Below are 19,262 nucleotides of genomic sequence, written 5' to 3'. Positions count from 1 at the left end.
TCCACACGAAGTAAGAAATATGCGCCTCGTCCCTCCCCCTGAGAAGGCAATAGTCGCAGGCCAATTCCTCCTCTACCAACTCCATATAAATACTCCGTACTGGTACTGGTATAGAAATTGAGAAGACTGCTCTTACAGCGGAAACCTCTCGTAGCCCACGATCACCCCGTCATCACTCGCCCTGCTGCAAGCTCACGCGGTTGAGGCTATTCTAGGATCGACATCGCAAGCCCTGAGCCTTTTCGCCAGCCTCGATCCTAGAACCCCCGTCGCGGCCACGAGCCCTGGGCTTCTGCCTGCCCTATGAGCGCGCCGTTCCCCATGATTGCTTCTCCTCACTCGCTGCCCCAAGTTTCGTTCGTCCCGTCAGCAGTCGGAATTTTCACACACACACATCCATAGCCTGGAGCCTGCACGGTGGGACCGTATTTCGTTCCCGCGAAATACTCCGCACAGTGGACTCTGTCGACGTCAAGGGCACAGAGCATAGGCACAAAGGCATAGGCACAGAGGCAGAAGCACAGAGGCAGAAGCACAGAGGCACATAGGCCCATAAGTACTCCGTGAACACGGCGGGCTCTGACTAAGGGGTTACCTAAGCCGTTTTGAGGGCGTCACCACGGCCGCGCCTGTTGGAACGTGGAACTTGGAACTTGGCAGCATCATCTTCACTCCCAAGCTTTCACTGAATTGTGTCTGATGTTTGGACCGGCACACACGCTTCACTGCCCTCTGGGACGGTGACGGCGACTTATCCCTTCATTTAGCGAGCCATCCGCTCCTAGCCTGCGCTACCCCCAACACGGCTAGTGGCCGGACTTTGCAGAGCCACTCTTCACTTCACCACAACTTCGAAAAGTCACACCTCCTGTTCAGACCTGCTCAGGACCCTTTTCCTCCCTCACCACCACCACCACCCTCTCTGTAACGACGAGACGACCACATCGAATAGTCCCCTTTGATTGCGCGACATTGAGCCTGCCCGCCCCCCTTTCACGAGTGCACCACATCGCGACCCGCCCCGCTCAATCTGCTCGAAGCACCAGGAGAAAAGGTCGTCAAGTACCGACTACCTCCCGTCGGAGCCTCCACACTCGTTCGACCTCTCTCCAGCTGCACGCAGCTGCAAACACGCTGCAGCACCCTCTGCGCAGCACCGGACGACCGCCGACGCAGTTCGCTCCAGCTGCACGAGCTTCGTGAGGTTCGGAGCAGCCCTTTTAAGCTTTCACAGCGTGCCACTGCCGGCTCCTTGCATACGCTGCTGGGACCACGAGAGCTCGCTGCCTCTTTAGGTCCTCCCGATCCGCCAGGACCTCAGCATGGCTCAGCAATACGCAGACATGTATCAAGCATACGACAACAACCGGTCGCCGGGCTCCACGCGTGGATATCCGAGCACGCTGAACCGCCAGCCATCGCGACACTTTGAAAACAGCTACGGCATGGGTCAGACGCAAGGTCTCTACACGGCAGAGGACCACGCTGCGCGATATGAGGGCCCCTCTCGATTTGAGAACCGGATGCCTTCGGCGACCCTCCACGCCAATTACCAGTACGACACCCAGAGCTGGAACTATGGAGGGGCTAATGGTGCGATGGGCGGGACGGGACGAGTTAAGCCTCAAACTCGCAGGGCTGGACTGCCTACTGTAAGCAGCTCTTATATAAGACCTAGCTTTATGGGTTATAATGTGCTACTGGGGACTAATGAATACATTCAGGTCTGGATGGATCCACAAATGCAGCAACAGTCGCAGAACATGGACAGCTACCAAATGAACGGCCAATTCAACCCCCAAATGATGCAGGAACCTCAACGTGGCTCCCCCCCTGCCCCTGGGCGACTCGAACGCGAGGAGCTTATCCCTACCGCTATCGTTATCAAGAACATACCTTTCGCCGTTAAGAAGGAGCAGCTTGTCGCTCTCATGTCTGAAATGCAACTTCCGCTTCCCTACGCTTTCAATTACCACTTCGACAACGGCGTCTTCAGAGGTCTTGCCTTTGCAAACTTCACCAACCCTGAGGAGACAAGACATGTCATCGGTGCGATGAATCACATGGAGCTACAAGGTCGAAAACTGAGGGTTGAATACAAAAAGATGCTCCCAGCTGAGGAGAGGGAACGTATCGAGAGAGACAAGAGAGAGAAGCGTGGTCAGCTTCAGGAGCAACATCAGCCTATTCCTCCGGGCCAGGTTACAAATCCACTCCATCCTCAATCCTCTATGGCGTCTATCGGATCTAATCACCATCCCACATCACCGTCGCCCGTCTCGATGCGCGGCAAGTTGGGTAAGAATTAGATCATTACCCCCCTATTTCCTAACTAACACAAATAGAAATCGATTTGAATGATCCGACGACCCTTGGATATTATAATGAGCTTATGTTGTTTAAGAACACTGAAGGAAAGGAGACTCTGATCTTCCCGAGCACAGTATCGCCAACTGACCGCCGCATCATCCACACTCTTGCTCACCACATGGGGCTGGAGCACAGGTCTGAAGGTCAAGGAGATACACGCTGTGTTCAGATCCTCAAGCGAGGAGCTACAATCAGTCCACCGGTTCCTCAAGGGCAGTCTCTTTACAATCCACAACTGGATGGACGCCGTATCTTGAATCGCGCAGCCACGATCGACTTCAGCGAAACCCGTGAGGCAGGATCCCATTACCACACTCTGCGCAATCAGACCTCGGGCGGCCACTTGGACATCCCTAATTCGCCGGGAATGCATCCCGTTGGGCCCAATCTTCGAGCCGCAAAATCATTCGCCGACTTGCGTTCGTATACACCTTCACCAGTGCCCTCTACCGCCAGTTTTCCTGCTGGTCTTACCCAAAACATTTCGAGGTATACTGACTACGGCCATTCCTCTGCAGCTTCCGGCACACCTAATCTCACACCGACCTCCGCCAGTGGGATGAATGCTCGCGAGGATTTCCTCATCAGTGGCATGAACAGCATGTCAATGTACGAGCGGCCTCAAAATAATCGGAGCGGGCGCATCGGCCAGGAGAGGGAGACCCACACCCCCAGCGCCGGCCCTATCGGAAGCCAACGTCCAAATGGAAACAGTAACAATTACGAAGAGAACCCCCGAAATGGGTCTTCGACGGTTATTGAGAGACAGCCAAGAGGACCTGGCAATGACTGGGGATCTGGAGCACAAGGTTTTGGCAGACAGCGACAGAATGGTCATGCCAATAGAGGCAGTGGTGAGCATGATCTCAAGCGCTACGAGTCGAACTGGGATGATAACAGAGCTTAAGATTCCTCTGATCGAAACGGCGCCGCCTCTCGATTCAATTAAAGTCTCGTCCGCCGAGAGACTCTTTACGACATTACGACGGCCAACGAAACACTTTAGATCTATCGTGCCAGCCTCATCGCATTGCACATTTACCCACGACATAAAAGCAAATCATCTTCAGTGTTCAGTTTAGATGCGAATCGACGACCCTTAACCCGCTGAATGCATTACTTGGAAGGAGTTTGACTGTTTCTCGATGATCTCGAGCACTTGTCTTGTTCCATTCCACGGAGTTTCGCGTCTTGCTTATTGTAATTACCACATCCTTCCTCCTTGGCCTCACACACCTGGCTTGGATATTCGTTGGATCCACACTCCTTACATCACCTGCGACTTGGCGTCAGTACATATATACAAACACCGGCGTAATCAGGAAAGAAACGACGAAGATTGGAACGACGACGAATTTTCTTCCCCTACACACCTCCATCCAGCGCTCAGTTTTTTTTGCAATACCCCCAAAAAAACCTTTGGCTTATTTTTGACGAACACACACGACGAGCGTTATACAAACCGTCGATTTACGGGACGGACAGACGAAAGACGGAACGATAATCGATATCCAATACTACAGCGACTGGGCAACCATCATGACTTACGCCACGCTTACGCCGTATGAACACCCCCCTTTTTACTCAGCACATCCTTACACACCACCACCACCTCGCAGCACCTCGCCTCGAATTTTTCCCACCTAATATAGGGGTTGTCATCTCCATGCCCCGAAATCTCCTCGATATATGATATTTAGTTTTAAGGCGAGCGTGGTGGCTATGAAATGAATGAAAGAAAGAGAGAAAATGATATTTGACTGCGATGCAATTGGGCTTTTCCCTCCTCGACCTCGACCTCGATCCCGACTCGAACAGCAACCCTCGCACCGATGGCGATGCGTCCTCCCTCCCCTCGTTCCCTCTTGGATACTTCGCATGGACGGCAAGAAGGATATTGATTCAAGAATGAATGGACTGGGCGCGGCAGGTCGAGTTGATTAACTGGAAATTGGCTGGGCTTCTGTATTCTACGTACCTCAAACGTTTGCCGCTACTGCTTTTGCTCGCGTCATGTTTGTTCTTCTGATCTTATCTTTTTGCATTGAAATGTGTTGCATTATATTACTTGTGCTATTTAATAATCGAATCATGTGGCGTTGGGATACTTGATAGGATGGATGAGGGATATAGTGGATATAGTGGATAGGATAGTGGGTGGAAGCTTGTGAAAATGAAAATCTGAAGTCTATCACTCCGGGCTCTGGGCTCAATTTCCTCATATATCCCGAATTGGGGCGAGACCTAACCACCTTTTCGACCAAAGTGATTCCGCTTTAAATATCCTCTTGAGGCGTGAGATTTTCAATTTCACAATGACATACAGTCCAACTTTCCTTTGCTGGTTCTCATCACTATCAGCAGCGTCTAAATCTCGCGCGTGTGCTTGAGTGAGAACAACCCCTATTTCCTCGCTTAGCAGCTGGTATAGAGAAAACAATAACATTCCTACAAGACGAATCATTAATAACATATTTAAGCACACAGGGGGAACCAAATACCAAGCTCGAATGTATACTTGCCAACTAATAAGGCAAGAAGATGCCGCATCTCCCCTTATAAAAAGAAGTAGCCCATGCGACCAATCTCATTCGCAGCCCCTCTTCGAAAATCTTATCTAATCCGATCCGCAACCCCCCGCTGCCGGATAGGAGCTTGGACCGTTCGACAACGGCGCCAAACGACGCTTTGGGGGGCGTTTGCATCGTCGTCAAAACGCGTCAAACTCGCATATTGCAGTGAGACCTATAAATCCTCGTGGATCTTTGCGCTGAGAGATCCTTCCCTTCTTGTCGATAAGCGAGCTTCTGCGGGTGACACCCTGCTACTGTTGGATGAGAACAGTGCTGAGTAGATGCATGTAGGTTTTTAGATAATCAATCGTCTCGAAGGATTTGGAAGTACTTTTCTTCTCTTTTCTGCTGTTGGGAAGGAGTCTTGAAGGTCGATGGCGAGATGCGGGAGGCTGGCAATGAAAGATGTCCAAGCACGCACAATGCCTGCAGAGAAGAAGTACGTTCTCTCGCGTCTGGTGGTCTGTTCGCTTGTGGCACCTTTGCTAGCAAATTAGTAGTGGCGAGGAGTAAGTTAGTTTTTCGTCTGCGCTCTCTCTGAGGAAGGTGAGGATAAGGAAGAAAATGGGGACGATGGCGACAATGCCAACATCAACCCTCGCCTGCTCGCCTCCGCCCACCCCGACGTCACAGGCCAGGAGTAATGCTCCTGGTGCTGTATCCAAAATCAAGTTTTTACTTTGGGTAGATACCCAAGCGGGAATTCACAATGACAACTTTTTCCCACTTGAAGTTCGATGAAAGATGAGCGGGAAATGGAGAAGCACCGAAGGCTTGTGTCCACGGAATCCCTCTTTGAGCATATAGTTTCAACGGTTGCAGGATCGCGAGAAGTAACAAGAGGCATCTCCCAACAATGCATGAAGATGGTGTCGGCTCTTCCGCTGCATCAGGGTCGTGTTGCTGTCTGCTTTTTGCAACTATGCGAATAGCATCTCGAGGACCGACTCGCGTGAGATAGAATATTATTTGACCCCACACTACGAGAGTGTCGACCACGCAGAAGATTGGCGACGATTCCACCAGCAGCCCAAACTTCGCCCGGATTTCGCTGATGTTGCCAGATACTTGCAGGCAGCTGTTGAAGGAATGATGACTGGAGAGTTTTCGACAGAGGAGACACCAAAAATTTGCCCCCGAGAGGCTGGACGCCACGCCTTAGCCGTTTCTGTAGGGGACAGAGCCTGAGTTTGTTACTGTAAGGCTTGACTTAAGAAGGATTAGGTGTCGAATGAAAACATGTTTGGAGTGTAGAGGCTTTTAACCGTACATCATTTCCAGAGAAAGGTTGGCCGGCACGGTTGGGAGGAACGTACGACTGTCAATGTTCATTCAAACGAAATTGATCTTCCAGTTTGAATTCCGATAAAACAAATATGCAGGCTGAGGGGGACTGGAAAGCAAGAAGCAAGTGGTCTTGAGGTAGGAACGAAGGACTTTTATTACGGGAGGGAACTGAATACTGCAAGTGTTAGGCTGTACTGGGTAGGCTCGGACGTTGTCTATCTTGTGCAAAGCCCTACGAGCGAAGCGTGCGCTTGCTGTCGATTATTGGTTGGATAGTTATGTATTCGTTCGGGCGTATCAGTGAATTTTCTCACACATGTATTCTAGCTGGCTCTGTCCATTACGTGTGCTGCGTTAGTGTAGTTGAAAAAGGAATATGAGGTTGATGCCGTTGTTAAGGAGGCTTTCCTTTCAAGTGTCTCGACAGTCCTTCAGAACAAAAATATCATTAGCGCTTGGTTGATATCTTTAGTACCTATCAGGAATGGTATATATAAGCTCATAAAGTGATTTACTATGTATCTCCTTTCTATTCAGATTATGTTACTCTAATACCTTTTCACCTCCAACACGCACTTGATTAAGAGAGCCAAAACGAGCCCCTTTCGACGCAGGATGAACTTTGGCTCCATGCTCAGGCCGGGGCTGCCTCTACCCCGCTCTTGCTTACCACTACCTCCCACCCTGGCCTCAACTCTGCTTACCTTGATGTCGCCAGTACAGCAGCCCTGCTCCCGCTTCCTAACAGGAACGGGTTCTGTGTAGTGTAGGAATGTGCTAGGATAAATTAAAAATAACATTAATTTTGTCTCTGCGCGATCCTTTTACTAATCCCTTCGGTCTAAGATTGGTGTCCATCAGTAGCTAATATGAGGCGTTTAAGTCAGGAGATGGAAAGACTTAATCAGATATACGGAATCTACGAAGTTGACTGGGGGCATTGAGAGGCTTTGTTTACTTGATGGGTACTAAGCGAGGTGAAGGGGGCGCAGTCTCCCTTGAATTCCCACCTCATGCGGAAATTCAAGCCGAAAGGCATAATTTGGCGTGAAGAAATCAGAGAACCCAGACGGATTTTTAATCGATGATCGGTGTGTTTTCAGATTGCCGCTGAATGCCTTTCTCATTGAGAACGTCCACGCCATCCAGTCCTCATGTATCAGAAACCCATTCCTCCCTGATCCAACGAATCCAGGCTCGACATTCAGCAATGGTAAACCAATGCACCGATATCCAGCACTCTCTGGCATTATCCCAAGCCGTCTGTACTCGAAGCCAGCTTTCGCTCCTGCATTCATGTTCGCCGAAAAAGGAAAGCACGACTCACCCCCTTCCCCCACCGCAACCTCTCTCTCAAAGCCTCTCCTTTCCTCCCCTTTCTTCCAAATAACAACACAGCATCAACAATAACATTAATACAATCGTATAGCTATCTTGCATCAATACAAGTCCCATCCCACACCACACAAACTCTCTGCCAGTATCCCCAACTCCAACCCAGCACAGGCAGAATCGCGAAAGAATCTCCAATGGCAGTCCGTAAGTCCACACGATCTCTCCGGCCATCAAGAAAAGCCCTAGAGTTATCGCTTGCGCCGAGATCGACACCGAGTCCAGTGCTCATCAAACGCCCACGCGGACTCCATCGTATTCATCCGCGCCTTCGCTCAGCCGACGAGGGCTGGACTTGTCCGAAGTTGGTGTTGAAGTCCAAGTCGCCGTGTGTTCATGACGAGGACGATAGGGGGGCGAAGAAGTTGGAAAGGAAGGAGACATCGAAGGATGATGAGGCTGCATACGAAGAATTCAAGGCTTTTGTCCGCGGACTGGCATACGGAAAAGGAGAAGATAAGGAGAGGGCGATGGCCATACAAGCACTGTATTCCGCGTGTATAAGGAAGGGATGGCCGGTCGTGTTGCGGTTGGAGGGTGTGCGGTTGATGGGGGATTGGGTGAAGAGCGTGGAGGAGAAAGGCGAGAAAGGGGCGTTTTGGAGGGAGAGGAGGGGCTTGGAGGTGCGGAGAAGAGAGAGGGAGGAGATTGAGGGGAGCAAGGCTGAGCAGAGGGAGCAGAGGGAGAGGAGCAAAGCTGAAGAGAGCGAGGAGAGCGATGTTGATGAGGACGAACCTGATGTTCGGAAAGAGAGAGAAAGAGAAAAGGAAATGCAAGCGAGGATACAGGCGAAGGTACAAGCTGAGGAGGCGCAGAAGAAGAAGAAATTGACGATAAAAGGGAAGGAGGGGAAGTATCTTTTGGTTGAGTAGGATTCGAGATGGAAATCCATGAAAGATTGAGAGCTAACCCAAAGCAGACAGCCTAGTATGAAGGAGGATGTTAAGCTTGGTCCCGTGACTGGCGCGAAAGGTCCGAAGGATGTTCAGATTGGATCCGCGACCGGCGCGAAAATATATATCTTTCCTGGAAAGAACATCAACCCCGAAGAAGGTAAGGAATGGTTGAGCAGAATGAGAGATGGGGAGAAGTTTGTTCCAAAGGAGAGAGGCATGGTTACCGAATTGTTGGATGGCGTGAACGCGCGGAAAAGAAAACGGGAATACGCGAGAAAGCAGGAGGAGGGGGCGGGCATTGGAGAGATTGTTGTGGATGGAGTGAAGAAAGTTAAGAGAATTTTGCTGAAGACCGGCAGCGTGTTTGAGAAGGAGAGGGAGGAGTGTATGTCGAAGGGACTAGATTGGAGAACAATGGATTAGAAGAGGCTGGCGTACGAGGATTGTTCTCTGCCGCCTGAGTTTTAGCCTGAGAAGTCTGATTCTGACCCGAGTTCGGGCGAAGATCCAGCGGATGAAAATTTGAAGAAGAGGAAGCGAAGAGAGTGACAGAGGTAAAGGATTCAGGTAGCACGTCTTCTTGAGCATCGTTTTCTGCAGTCGGGTAGTTGGCATAGATAGGTCGACTAGGAAACGCGGCATTCTCTTGATTGAACTATCAAGACACACAGTCGGAATCAGAGCTTTCGCACATTCCATCGCTTGTGAATGATGCAAGTCCAAATGGGGCAACGAACCGAAATCTGCGTGGATGAAGAGAGTGTGCTTTCCCACATGGTTGAGTTAACAAGGAATGAGCACTCCCCCATAGAGCTCGTTTGAACAGAGATGTAATGACTATCTTAAATTTAATCAACCTAAAAGCCTGTAGGCCGTGTTTTCATTCCGCCCGCATCTTGCGAGAGCCTCCTAAAACAATAGACACCCAGGAAATCAAAATGAAGCAAAAGGAAGGAACTGGAGCTGGCAACAATTTCTATTCATTTTCTTCACCATTATATCCATGCTTTCATCTCAGGGTAGTAGAAACGCCTCGCAGCGCCAGAGCCAGTTGCAAATGCAAAGCCCAGAATATCCACCCGTCTGCTCATATGACTGAACGTCCGGCCACCTCATCAATCGTATCGTCGTTTCAAAGCACCAATCCAGCCATACCCTAATTCCGCTGCGCCGCCTCATGCAATCAACTAAATGTGAACAAGAACGCAAAGAGCAAACATATCAATTCTTTCGCCGTCTCTTGCTGGGGCTTCGGAGAGGGCTCAATGGCACTGCTTCCGTGACGCCCGTTTCTGGTGTCGCGGCTTCGCTGCCATCAACTGTCTCCACAACCCTGCCTGTATCTTGAACACCGTCCATACCCATATCGAAGTGGCTGTCTCCAATGCCGACCGTCCCATCGTTGAAGTGGTCGTAGTTGTAGTCTCCATGCGCAATCGGACTGCTTCCATTGTAGAACGCACCAGTATCCAAGAATTGATCGAGATCGAGGTTCGCCGCGTTGGGATCATGTGAGTCGGTGCCGTTGAAGTAGGAGTTGCCGTCGAGACCGGGGATGCTGCCAGAGGGACTGAGTGGCGAGAGTTGGATCTTGACATCGTCGATACGAGCTTGTTGCTCCGTTTGAAGACGGACCAGCTCATCGATTTCGGCCTGCGTATAACCCATCTCTTCCAAGGTGGGGGGTTCGGGAGGCGTGGGGCTAACAAGCGCATTGTTGCTTCCAGGTGCGGATGTCGTGTTTGCGATGAGGTTGAGCATAGTGTTGCGTTGTTCGGATGTTAGAGGGGAATTCCCGTTGGCATTTTCGTAGTGGGAAAGCATCTCTGGGAACTCCATGGCACTGTTGTTGGGACGGGATCGAGCGTTTGTATTGTTGATTATGTTCATCATCAGGCTTGGCTGCTGTTGCCGAATTGGCTCAGCCTTGACTTGCGTAGAGTCTGCAGGCGAGGTCTCGAAAAGTTCTTCGATGGCTCCGGACTGAGGCGTTTGAGCATAGCCCGATGCTAGCGGAGTTGAAGCGGCTGTGGACGGTGAAGCCGTAGTTGCTCTTCCTCCAGCGCTTGGTGGAGCCATCAGCAATCGCTGCTGTCTCCGGTGAGGACTGAGGTTTCCAGGATTTTGCTGTTGTTGATTCATTACATCTCCAATATCTCCAATGTCCACTACATTTCCTTGCTGCGGTACGTTGTGAGGAATACCATTAGCAAACATCTCGGCAATATTTTGCGGGCCCTGACCATCAAGACTCCGGTTGTAGACGGTAGCAAGGAACGTGAGAATGGCGTTGATCGAGTTTTCGTGCCTGTCATGTAACGTCTGAAAGGCAACCGACTGTTGATAGAGCTGATTATGATTTTTTTGTAAGCGTTGAATGGCATTGGTGATCTGACTCTGCTGCTTCTGTATTTCCGCCAGCTGGTTGTGAAGGGCAGCTACATCTCGTTTCTGCAGAGGTCCGGATTCCGGTGCCGCTGAAAGTGCCCGGGAATTTTGGATGTTATTGCCGTACACCTCCTCAACATCTCTCCCGTCATCATCACTATCTCCGTCTGCCGCATCTTCATTCTTCTGTCTCGCCTTCTTACTTTTCGTACCTCCACCCTTCGGTTTGTTGATAAGCCAGAGCAAATTCGGATGGCCGCGCTTGAAGTAGGGGTTGTAGTACTCGCTGGGACTCTTGTTCTTCCTCTCGCTCGCCTTCATCGAGTTGTCCGACAATCCGACCCGTTTGTGGAAGCCATACATGTTCAGTTGCCGGACGAAGGACGCATAATTGTTGTGTTTAAACAGTTCGGGTATCAAAGTCTTGGCAAACTCGTCTTCGTCCAACACAACAAACGAATCGCCTCGATCAGACCATCGAATGAGATCCGTATTTCTCGATTCCTCAAGGAAGCTAGTACAAAACCAAGTCAGCAAACAGAACTAAGAGTGAAACGATGAGACGCTTACCTGCTTAACTTCTGCACAAACGGCGGAATCTGTTTCCGCTTCGCTTGTGCTTCCCTCTTCGCAACTGTCGCCCTCTCTTCGAGCGCTTCGATGCTATCCGTCTCCTCCATCGCCACAGGATTTTGCGGATCAAGTATGGAGTCGTCCCCAAACTGACCCCAAGGATCGCCTGTATTGTCGTAGCCGGGTCGCTGTCCCGTGGGGACGAGTTGTCGGTTGACGGGTCGGCGAGCCAGCTGTGTTGATGTAGCAGGAACGGACTGATCATAAGGCGCTTGCGTTAAGCCGTTGCCACTGTAACTATTCATGTTGAAAGTCGCAGGATCGGGGTAGGCGGTATTATCGGGACCTTGGCTCCATCGAAGAAACTCTGCATTCGACACCTGGCTAGGTGCAGTATAGGATTGCGGCATGGCGGATGCTTGTGTTGCTGGTGAAGCTCCAGGTGCTGCTCGTTTTCTGGGGTTGGTAGGAGGCATATGATTGTGCATGCGACCGTGATGTTGCGGTCAAGGGAAGATGTGATTGTGTCGGTGACTGGCGTCGGTCGGGCAGACGTTGAGGCTATCCGTACTAGGTCGAGGCTGACTGCAGCCTTCCTAGCCGCTCCAGGCACCCTGCTTCGCAACACTCGGCAGGATCTCCCTAAGACTTCCCAACTTCTCTGCGTGGTCACTTTCGTTTGCTTACTGGTCGATCGCCGAGATTCTGGTTTGCGCCGGAGATGAACAGATGGTGCTGTGGCCAGACGAGATTAGGAGGGCAGCTTAAATGCGGATCGCGAGAGAAAGTTCTCAAAGAGGAGGCTGCGCCCAGTGCTGGTAGGCTTGAGGATCTTCTGGTAGAGGTTCTATTGTCCTAGACAAAGGTGTGAGACTTGCTTCGCGAAAGACTGGTGGTCGATGGGTCAATGCGGAGGTTCGGGATGCTGCAGTTGGCTCGTTGATTGTGAGGCGGTTTCGCGGGATTTGCGGGCTCTTTGGCGGTTCCAGTTGATGAATCAGGCTCTAACAAGGTCCCTCAAGTGATTGAAGACGCATTCATTGTATGGGGATGCGCAGAGAGTGTAGGCTTTGCGGTGATGGAGTAGCTGGTTGAAGATGGAGTGACAAACACTTCAACAGCGGGTTGTAGATTTCTATTGTCGAGATTGCGGTCATCGCTAAAAAGAGCCAATCAGCTCCGCCCGTTCGTCTAGCCTACCCCGGACGAGGCTGCAAGATGGTGAAACCTAAAATCTGATGGCTGCAGCGCTGTACTGCGAAATGGAATCATTTAGGCTCGTTTCTGAGTACGATTATTACAAATCTTTGATGACATTAAGTGAGACCTAAAAGCCGGGACGTTTACAATCATCCACAGCACACAAGGGTTATTTGTTGGAGGAAGAAAGTATTCATTTGGGGTTTCATTTTATGAGACAAGGGTTGAGGAGGCTGAATATTTTCATTCAGCTGCCGATCAGAGGATTTCATCCGTCATTCATAGCAGATGAAACCACGAGTCTTTCAATCCACAGTGAAAACCTGCAACACCTTTTTAATAACCATCAGCCCGATGTGATTCTTCTGACGACCAGTTGGAAGTCTTCCACCTGAATCATCCAAACATCCAAGCAATGAATCGTGACTCTTTCACCGGATGACTCGTGCCGGACCTCCGGTGCACTTCACTTGGCTCCTCTACCAGCCAGCGCCGATGACCTGGCCAATTTCTCGTTCCTTGCCTGATCCCACGCTCTGCCACTTCCACCGGCCTTCGCTTCTCTCTGCGCTCTCTTTTCCTCCTTCAAAGTCCTAGCTTTCTCCCTAGGATCAATGACGACCAATTCGTCCTCAGCCTTCTTCCTGTAACTCAAATCCTTGCCCAATTTGTCTTCCTTGAATGACAACGCATGAGACATCCAACCAATATCATCGTCGTCATCTTCATTCTCTCCTTCGCCTTGAGCATCCCATTTCTGGCATGACTGGCAATTTGCGATGAAATGGAGATCACACAAAGCTGCTTCTTCGTCGTCTTCCGCCTGGTCTTTCTTCTCTTCAGCCAGAATAGGTTCGAGTTTTGGGACGTCCTTTTCAGGCGGTGCCTGATCCAACTTTGACTTAAACGCATTCAAGATATCCAAAGTTCGTGGATCAGGTGGTGCGCTTTCCCCAGGATGTCGTTTCCGTCCCCGGACCGAGGTTCTGGGAATCATCGTTTCCAACACTGATTTCTTCTTTTCATTAACAGGTGCGGTCTGCACATTTCTCTTCATCGACGCCTTGAGCTCTGCTATTTGTGCATTTGTTCGATCTAACAATGACGAAACTTTTTGAACTGGTTCTGGTTCTGGCGAAGAGGAAATATCTCGGATATCAGGTTTTGCGGCTCGATTGGGTAAAAATTTTGCTGGTTCAGGTGATGGTTCTGGGGAAGATTCCACCGAAATTGGTTTTGTAACCTTCTTCTTGGCTTCCTTGGAAGCTTGCTTAGGTTTTGGTTCCGGTGCAGCATCCTCCGTATCCATCACAATCCTCGTATCAAACTTCGCCTTCTTGATCACGGGCTGTAAATCCTCCCCATCTCCCTCGTCCGCCCCAAAACTCAATAACTGTTTGCCCGCCTTCCTCTTCTTCTTCTTATCCACAGGCTTCTGCTGCTGCACGACCGGCGCCGTCCTCACCCTTTTTACCATATCCTTGAACGGATTGACCAGTACCTCCACACTCGTAACTCTGGTAGGATAAACCGGCCTATCATTCTCCCCCACCTCCGCCTCTCCCATCTTCGCAACATTATAGATCGTATCCCCCTCCACCCGTCCAAAAAGGGTATTCTTCCCCTGCAGCTCCGGCGTATCACCCAACGTTATGAAAAACTGGCTTCCATTCGTATCCGGCCCCTCATTTGCCATCCCCAACAATCCTCTCCGGTTAAACTTTATCCGGCTGTGAAACTCATCTTTAAAGCCTACGCCCCGCGGGCCAGCATTCGCACCCTTCCTGTCTTCCATAGGCCATATTCCCCCCTCCTCTCGTGCTTCAGCGAATTGCCCGCCATCGTAGATACTCTCTCCTCCCGAGCCGGTGCCTGTTGGATCACCACCCTGGAGGATGAAGCCAGGAACAAGACGGTGGAAGATGGTGTTGTCGTAGTAGCCATCTAGACAGTGCTGCAGGAAATTTCGACAGGTGAGCGGGATCTGCTGGGCCCAGAGCTCGAGCGAGATGTCGCCAGAGGTCGTGTGCAGGATGCAGGAGGCCGTGGGCTGCGGCTCGAGGTTGTAGACTGCGGACATGGTGGCCGGGACCTGCAAGTTAATGAGGCCTTGAGGAGGTTTGATGGGTTGTCGTCGAGAGGTGGGGCGTTTTGAATGCGGCTGAAAGTTTTGCAGGCTCTGTGATTTGCGGACGGGATGCTATGGTCACGTGACTACGACAGGTTCCAAGCTTCCCTGCGCAGAAGAAGTGATTCCTATGAGGTAAGGATTGATGGCCAATTGTGATGCATGTACGGGCTCTGGAAGAGTTTGCTTTTGGGACATCCCTGCTTGGGTGAACATGGTTTGCAGCAGAGTGTTTTTTGCGAGTCTCCATCTAGTTTATCAGACGGTTGAAGCACTTCGCTCCCGGAGGTACAGAAAAACTAACATGATATCTTATTAATTGTTAATAAATAGTAGTGAGAATCCAAGTTTGAAGAAGGAAACGGTGCCATTTCTTTCGATTATTTGGCAGTATACGAGGCCATTTCTGCTTCCCTCGTCCCTTCTTCACTTCCACTGGGGTTGGCCCAAAGTTGCTTGATCCCAGCACCAAGTTACCCCCAAAACTAAACATCTTTGCCCGCAATCGAGTATACTTTATCGCATCATTGAATGAGCTCGCACAGTGCGGAAATATACTTACAAGGGAATAGCGCACCATACTCGCTATTGACTAGGCCGTTAGCCTGCCGCAGAGCCCCAAGAGTTTCCTCCACCACAAAGATCACAACCAACCATTCATACACCGACCACATTCTTAGCGACTCACAGCACAGTATAACTATCGCTGAATTAATGGCAGGTTCTCAGGGTAAAATATCTCTCCTTAACGACGAGGAGAAGCGTCCATTTGCTGATGCACGAGGACGTACAGAAACCTACCGAAATACCATTTCATCCGGATACAAACCTCATTACACCAATCCTCCTCCGCCACTTACAGAGCCCGCCAAGCTTGAGGATAGCTTGCACAACAAGCTGGGCCATATCATGCTCCCCAGACACCCTGCAAACATGGCACCATCTGACTCCGACCAAATGTCTGAGACGAAGCGGGCACTTGGCCTTACTCGAACGCCCAGCATTGACTGGAGCGACGACACGCGAACTTGCCACATGGAGAGTGAGACGCCGAATGAGCGGCAGTTTAAAGGAGAGTACAACAACCAAGAGGCCAGTGACAACGGATACACTTCCTTCATGGCTCCGCAGGCTCAAGACGCTGCTCCCGTGGACAATCCAACGAGACAAGAGATTGCGGGATCGAACGAGGATGGGGATGCCGTAAGAGGAAGCTCCCAGAAAGCTCCCCAGAGTGGTGATATCCCCGAGAGCAATACGCCAGTCGCCGAAGAGGCGGGTTTGGACCCACTCGTCATGCTCGCCGACATGGCTGCGAAACAGGAGTATATAGGTACTTGGCCGCTCCTAAAAGACCCCCCAGTGCCCGTAACAGTTGCAACAACACCAAAAGCCAGCTTGACAGCATTGCTGCCCCCATCTCCTTTGAGGAGTCCAGAGAGCAAGGGCATAGAAGATGTTCGCACTAAGGAGCAGCAGCCGACAGCATTGCTATCCCCGTCTCCTTCGAAGAGTCCAGAGAGCAGGGGCACAGAAAGTGCTCACACCAATGAGCCGCAGCCGACAAGGAGGGAAAATCCTACGCCTCCCAGGTCCCACAAGGGAACGGAAAGCAGTCAAAGCTCTGAGGAGGATACCTCTCAAGCTGCTCAAGAGTTGGTCTTGGCCCAAGCACAAGCAACCCAACGAGAGAACAGTCTTACTGCTGAGAAGAGCGTTCTGGTAGCACCTCAAATTGAGTGGAAATATCCACATGACCATGGCCATAAGCGTGATCCTGAGGCACGAGAGGCGGCTCGGATTCTTCTGACATTGAGATACCCAGAGAAAATGCGGATTGACCTGACCCAAGATGGTCCCAGTGCTCCTTCCGTTCCTAGGAATCTTTGCCCGATGGTGGGAAGGAGCGCGTGGTATACTAGTCACAACAACCCACCAGTCAAAGAGATGTCAACTGAACAGTTCAATACCTTCCTCGACAACCGACACAGCCCCAACGACAGCGATTCCGACACCATAGACGACCCTGGCTGTGAAAGACGTACTGAATGTGCCGAACTACCCGAATCCTCCCAATAGCAACTCGAGAACATGGGAGGACAAGGCATTGGCCGGAACAAGGAAGGCTCTGCAGACGCACCGAAGGCGGGCAATGGAAGCCAGAAGTCGGACCCAGTGAAAAAGAAGAGTCTGAGCCAGAGCAAACCAAGTTATGGTGGCCCTCCAGACTACCTCTTGAACCCTAACAGAACCGACCCCTTCGCAGACCCAAGGAACGTTGTCCAAGACAAAGACGGCACAAATCATTCCATCAACTACAGACGGCACTCGCACGGCTCAGCCCAAGGCACATCTGCCAGAGGTGTTCCCGGTGGGAATCAGACATCTTATGGGGGGCTGCCACTTGGAAACCACAACAATTTTAGATCGCAGCAAAGCCTCGTCTCCAGACCGCCGCAGACCAACCAGCGCTTCTCTTCGAATACATTTGGAGAGAATTCTGTTACCAACCAGCCAGCACTAAGCCAAGACTGCCTTCACCATCAACAAAGTACACCTTTATCACAAAGACAAGTCAGCCTCTCTAGACAGGACAGTCATACTGAGCCCGCTTTGCCTTCGAGGGCAGACAAGTCCGGACTGCTTAGTCTCAGTAGTGTTCACATGCCGGCACAATCTCGAGAAAGGACTCTTCCACCACAAACACTGCATTATATCTCACCTGATTGGAGATTTTCCACTACGCCAGGTATTCCTGCTGGACAAGGTCACACCCAGCCCACTTCTCCCACAATGTCGAGTTCGCGCCAAAGCGAAGGGTTATCTCGGGCGAGCAGCAATGGCGCTACTTCAAACACCACACCATTAGAGTCCGAAACTCAAGATATGGTTGCCTCAAGTTCGAGTGGAACCTCCACACCTGAGGAGAATAGTTCTGGGTTTCCAACTAAAGGCGGTTCGAGATTAAGCCGGGTCTCTCCTCAGTGGGGTAGCAGTGACACTACTGGGAAATTAGATTGTCCCCAGGACCTCAGGGTGAATGGACCAGGAGAGGAGTATGACCCTTTTTCACCATCGGTGGCACCATCCATTCCGAAGGCTCGTTACTCCAACGTTCGTGGTGAATGCAAATCCAACTCTCGCAAGCGACGTAGAGCGTCAAGCCCTCCAGACGAACCCCCGCAATCTGCTAAAGCGCAATATTACGCCCAAAATCCGCATTTGAAGCCAACGCCATCAGGCCTTCGCTACAGCATGGAGCAAAGTCCAAATGTTCCAAGAATTGGCCGTACATCAGAAGAACGAGAAGAATTCGAGTTGGCCCGTGCAAAGCGTAAGGAGAGAGACGATAACGAGATGCTCGAGGGTTTGAGGAACTCCAAGGCTCGCCAACGCGGATGGAACGGTGAGCGCGAAAGCGATCGGCAACATACGATCCAGAGGTACCACGAGAAGGAGGTCGCGAAAATTCAAGACGAGGTTGAGAGGGAGAGAGATATTGCTCGGGCCCGTCGTCCACCAGTCTCGGTTGGGAGAGTCACTGATCAGGTCCTGCGGGAGGGAACGGAGCAGGTATGTACACTTTTTTCTTCGTATCAAATCTTCGCTCTGGGAGGTTGAAGGTGATACCCAAGATCTCGGGAAACATCAGGTCTTCTGAATTCCAAAATCTCACTAGAGGAGGAACTGTACTGACTAGAAATCATTCAGTTTCGTACACGACTTGCGCTAGACAATATGGCTGTCGAGGAAACTGCAAAACTGTTGACGGAGGAGGCCCATCGCTTTATGATGGCAAGTCACGTTGACATGGACGCAATCATCACCGAAGTTCGTGGTCGTGTTCGTTTGCAACAGAGCGAAGCGGTCCTCGCGCCCCTCAACCCGTCCCCGCCTTTGAGTACGAGCAGGCATCCGCATGGAAGCAGTGCTCCGAACTCCTCTCAGGTCACCCTTGAAAGCCTCGAGTCTCCATCTGCACCTACTTCACCAGGTACCCAACCTTCCGGTCATAGACGAATACCGAGCGAAGCAGAGTCTTTGGCCGAATCATTGAAGGAGAATGAGGGCGAATCCGAACCTCCAACTGGTGTGCGACGACCAGATGGACCGAGAGGTTTCAGCAACGATATTACCAAGTTCATAGATGATGAACGTGAGAGGTCGGAGGGAATTGCCACTAATCGACGATCATGAGACGTTCAGACCGCGGGAGAGGCTCTATGCGATTTGAAGGCTCACAAGGGGTGTCCCAAAGGGGCTGAGCATTTCAACAGTCTTCAACGAGACGTCCCTCCGACTTCCGGTGCCAGACTTTCAAAAGTCCTCAGCGATGAGGGACTTTGATATTCGGGGTTTATTGTGTTCATTGGGGACGAAGGAAGACTTGTTTTTCTGTTTCTTCGATTTATTTCAAAAACACCACCCACCCCAAAAGACCCCAAAAAGAGTTGC

At 50.9% G+C, this 19,262-nt stretch overlaps 6 protein-coding genes across 6 annotated transcripts; 4 read left to right on the top strand and 2 right to left on the bottom strand.

Annotated features, from left to right (window-relative positions):
- Positions 1-1,322: 1,322 nt before the first annotated feature.
- Positions 1,323-3,277, top strand: K444DRAFT_535707 (uncharacterized protein; the record flags this gene model as incomplete). The annotated part of the gene is made up of 3 exons (XM_024875311.1): positions 1,323-1,652; positions 1,725-2,298; positions 2,346-3,277. 3 exons carry the CDS (start codon positions 1,323-1,325, stop codon positions 3,275-3,277), a joined length of 1,836 nt encoding a protein of 611 aa, XP_024733122.1.
- Positions 3,278-3,396: 119 nt separating this feature from the next.
- On the top strand, positions 3,397-4,305 carry K444DRAFT_57006 (uncharacterized protein). Its single transcript, XM_024877252.1, has 2 exons — positions 3,397-3,932; positions 3,990-4,305. Exons 1-2 carry the CDS (start codon positions 3,516-3,518, stop codon positions 4,020-4,022), a joined length of 450 nt encoding a protein of 149 aa, XP_024733121.1. The 5' UTR covers positions 3,397-3,515; the 3' UTR covers positions 4,023-4,305.
- A 2,974-nt stretch (positions 4,306-7,279) lies between these two features.
- K444DRAFT_693466 (uncharacterized protein) lies at positions 7,280-8,941 on the top strand (the record flags this gene model as incomplete). Its single annotated transcript, XM_024887844.1, has 2 exons — positions 7,280-8,490; positions 8,542-8,941. Exons 1-2 carry the CDS (start codon positions 7,760-7,762, stop codon positions 8,939-8,941), a joined length of 1,131 nt encoding a protein of 376 aa, XP_024733120.1. The 5' UTR covers positions 7,280-7,759.
- A 798-nt stretch (positions 8,942-9,739) lies between these two features.
- K444DRAFT_632639 (uncharacterized protein) lies at positions 9,740-11,955 on the bottom strand (the record flags this gene model as incomplete). The annotated part of the gene is made up of 2 exons (XM_024883501.1): positions 9,740-11,420; positions 11,477-11,955. 2 exons carry the CDS (start codon positions 11,953-11,955, stop codon positions 9,740-9,742), a joined length of 2,160 nt encoding a protein of 719 aa, XP_024733119.1.
- A 901-nt stretch (positions 11,956-12,856) lies between these two features.
- K444DRAFT_616009 (cyclophilin-like protein) lies at positions 12,857-14,818 on the bottom strand. Its single transcript, XM_024880840.1, has one exon. The coding sequence runs from the start codon at positions 14,757-14,759 to the stop codon at positions 13,146-13,148; it is 1,614 nt and encodes a 537-aa protein (XP_024733118.1). The 5' UTR covers positions 14,760-14,818; the 3' UTR covers positions 12,857-13,145.
- Positions 14,819-18,501: 3,683 nt separating this feature from the next.
- K444DRAFT_616008 (uncharacterized protein) lies at positions 18,502-19,258 on the top strand. The gene has a single exon (XM_024880839.1). It carries the CDS (start codon positions 18,546-18,548, stop codon positions 19,002-19,004), a length of 459 nt encoding a protein of 152 aa, XP_024733117.1. The 5' UTR covers positions 18,502-18,545; the 3' UTR covers positions 19,005-19,258.
- Positions 19,259-19,262: the final 4 nt, after the last annotated feature.

Source organism: Hyaloscypha bicolor, assembly GCF_002865645.1.
Source record: "Hyaloscypha bicolor E unplaced genomic scaffold K444scaffold_118, whole genome shotgun sequence".
NCBI classification, from domain to species: Eukaryota; Fungi; Ascomycota; class Leotiomycetes; order Helotiales; family Hyaloscyphaceae; genus Hyaloscypha; species Hyaloscypha bicolor.
This window is presented reverse-complemented; position numbering and strand designations above follow the sequence as displayed.

Coding starts and splice junctions, on each gene's coding strand:
- K444DRAFT_57006 (XM_024877252.1), top strand. CDS start 3,516: ATGATCTCGAGCACTTGTCTTGTTCCATTCCACGGAGTTTCGCGTCTT. Junction 3,933..3,989: donor ACTTACGCCACGCTTACGCC/GTATGAACACCC, acceptor ACCACCTCGCAG/CACCTCGCCTCGAATTTTTC.
- K444DRAFT_616009 (XM_024880840.1), bottom strand. CDS start 14,759: ATGTCCGCAGTCTACAACCTCGAGCCGCAGCCCACGGCCTCCTGCATC.
- K444DRAFT_616008 (XM_024880839.1), top strand. CDS start 18,546: ATGGCTGTCGAGGAAACTGCAAAACTGTTGACGGAGGAGGCCCATCGC.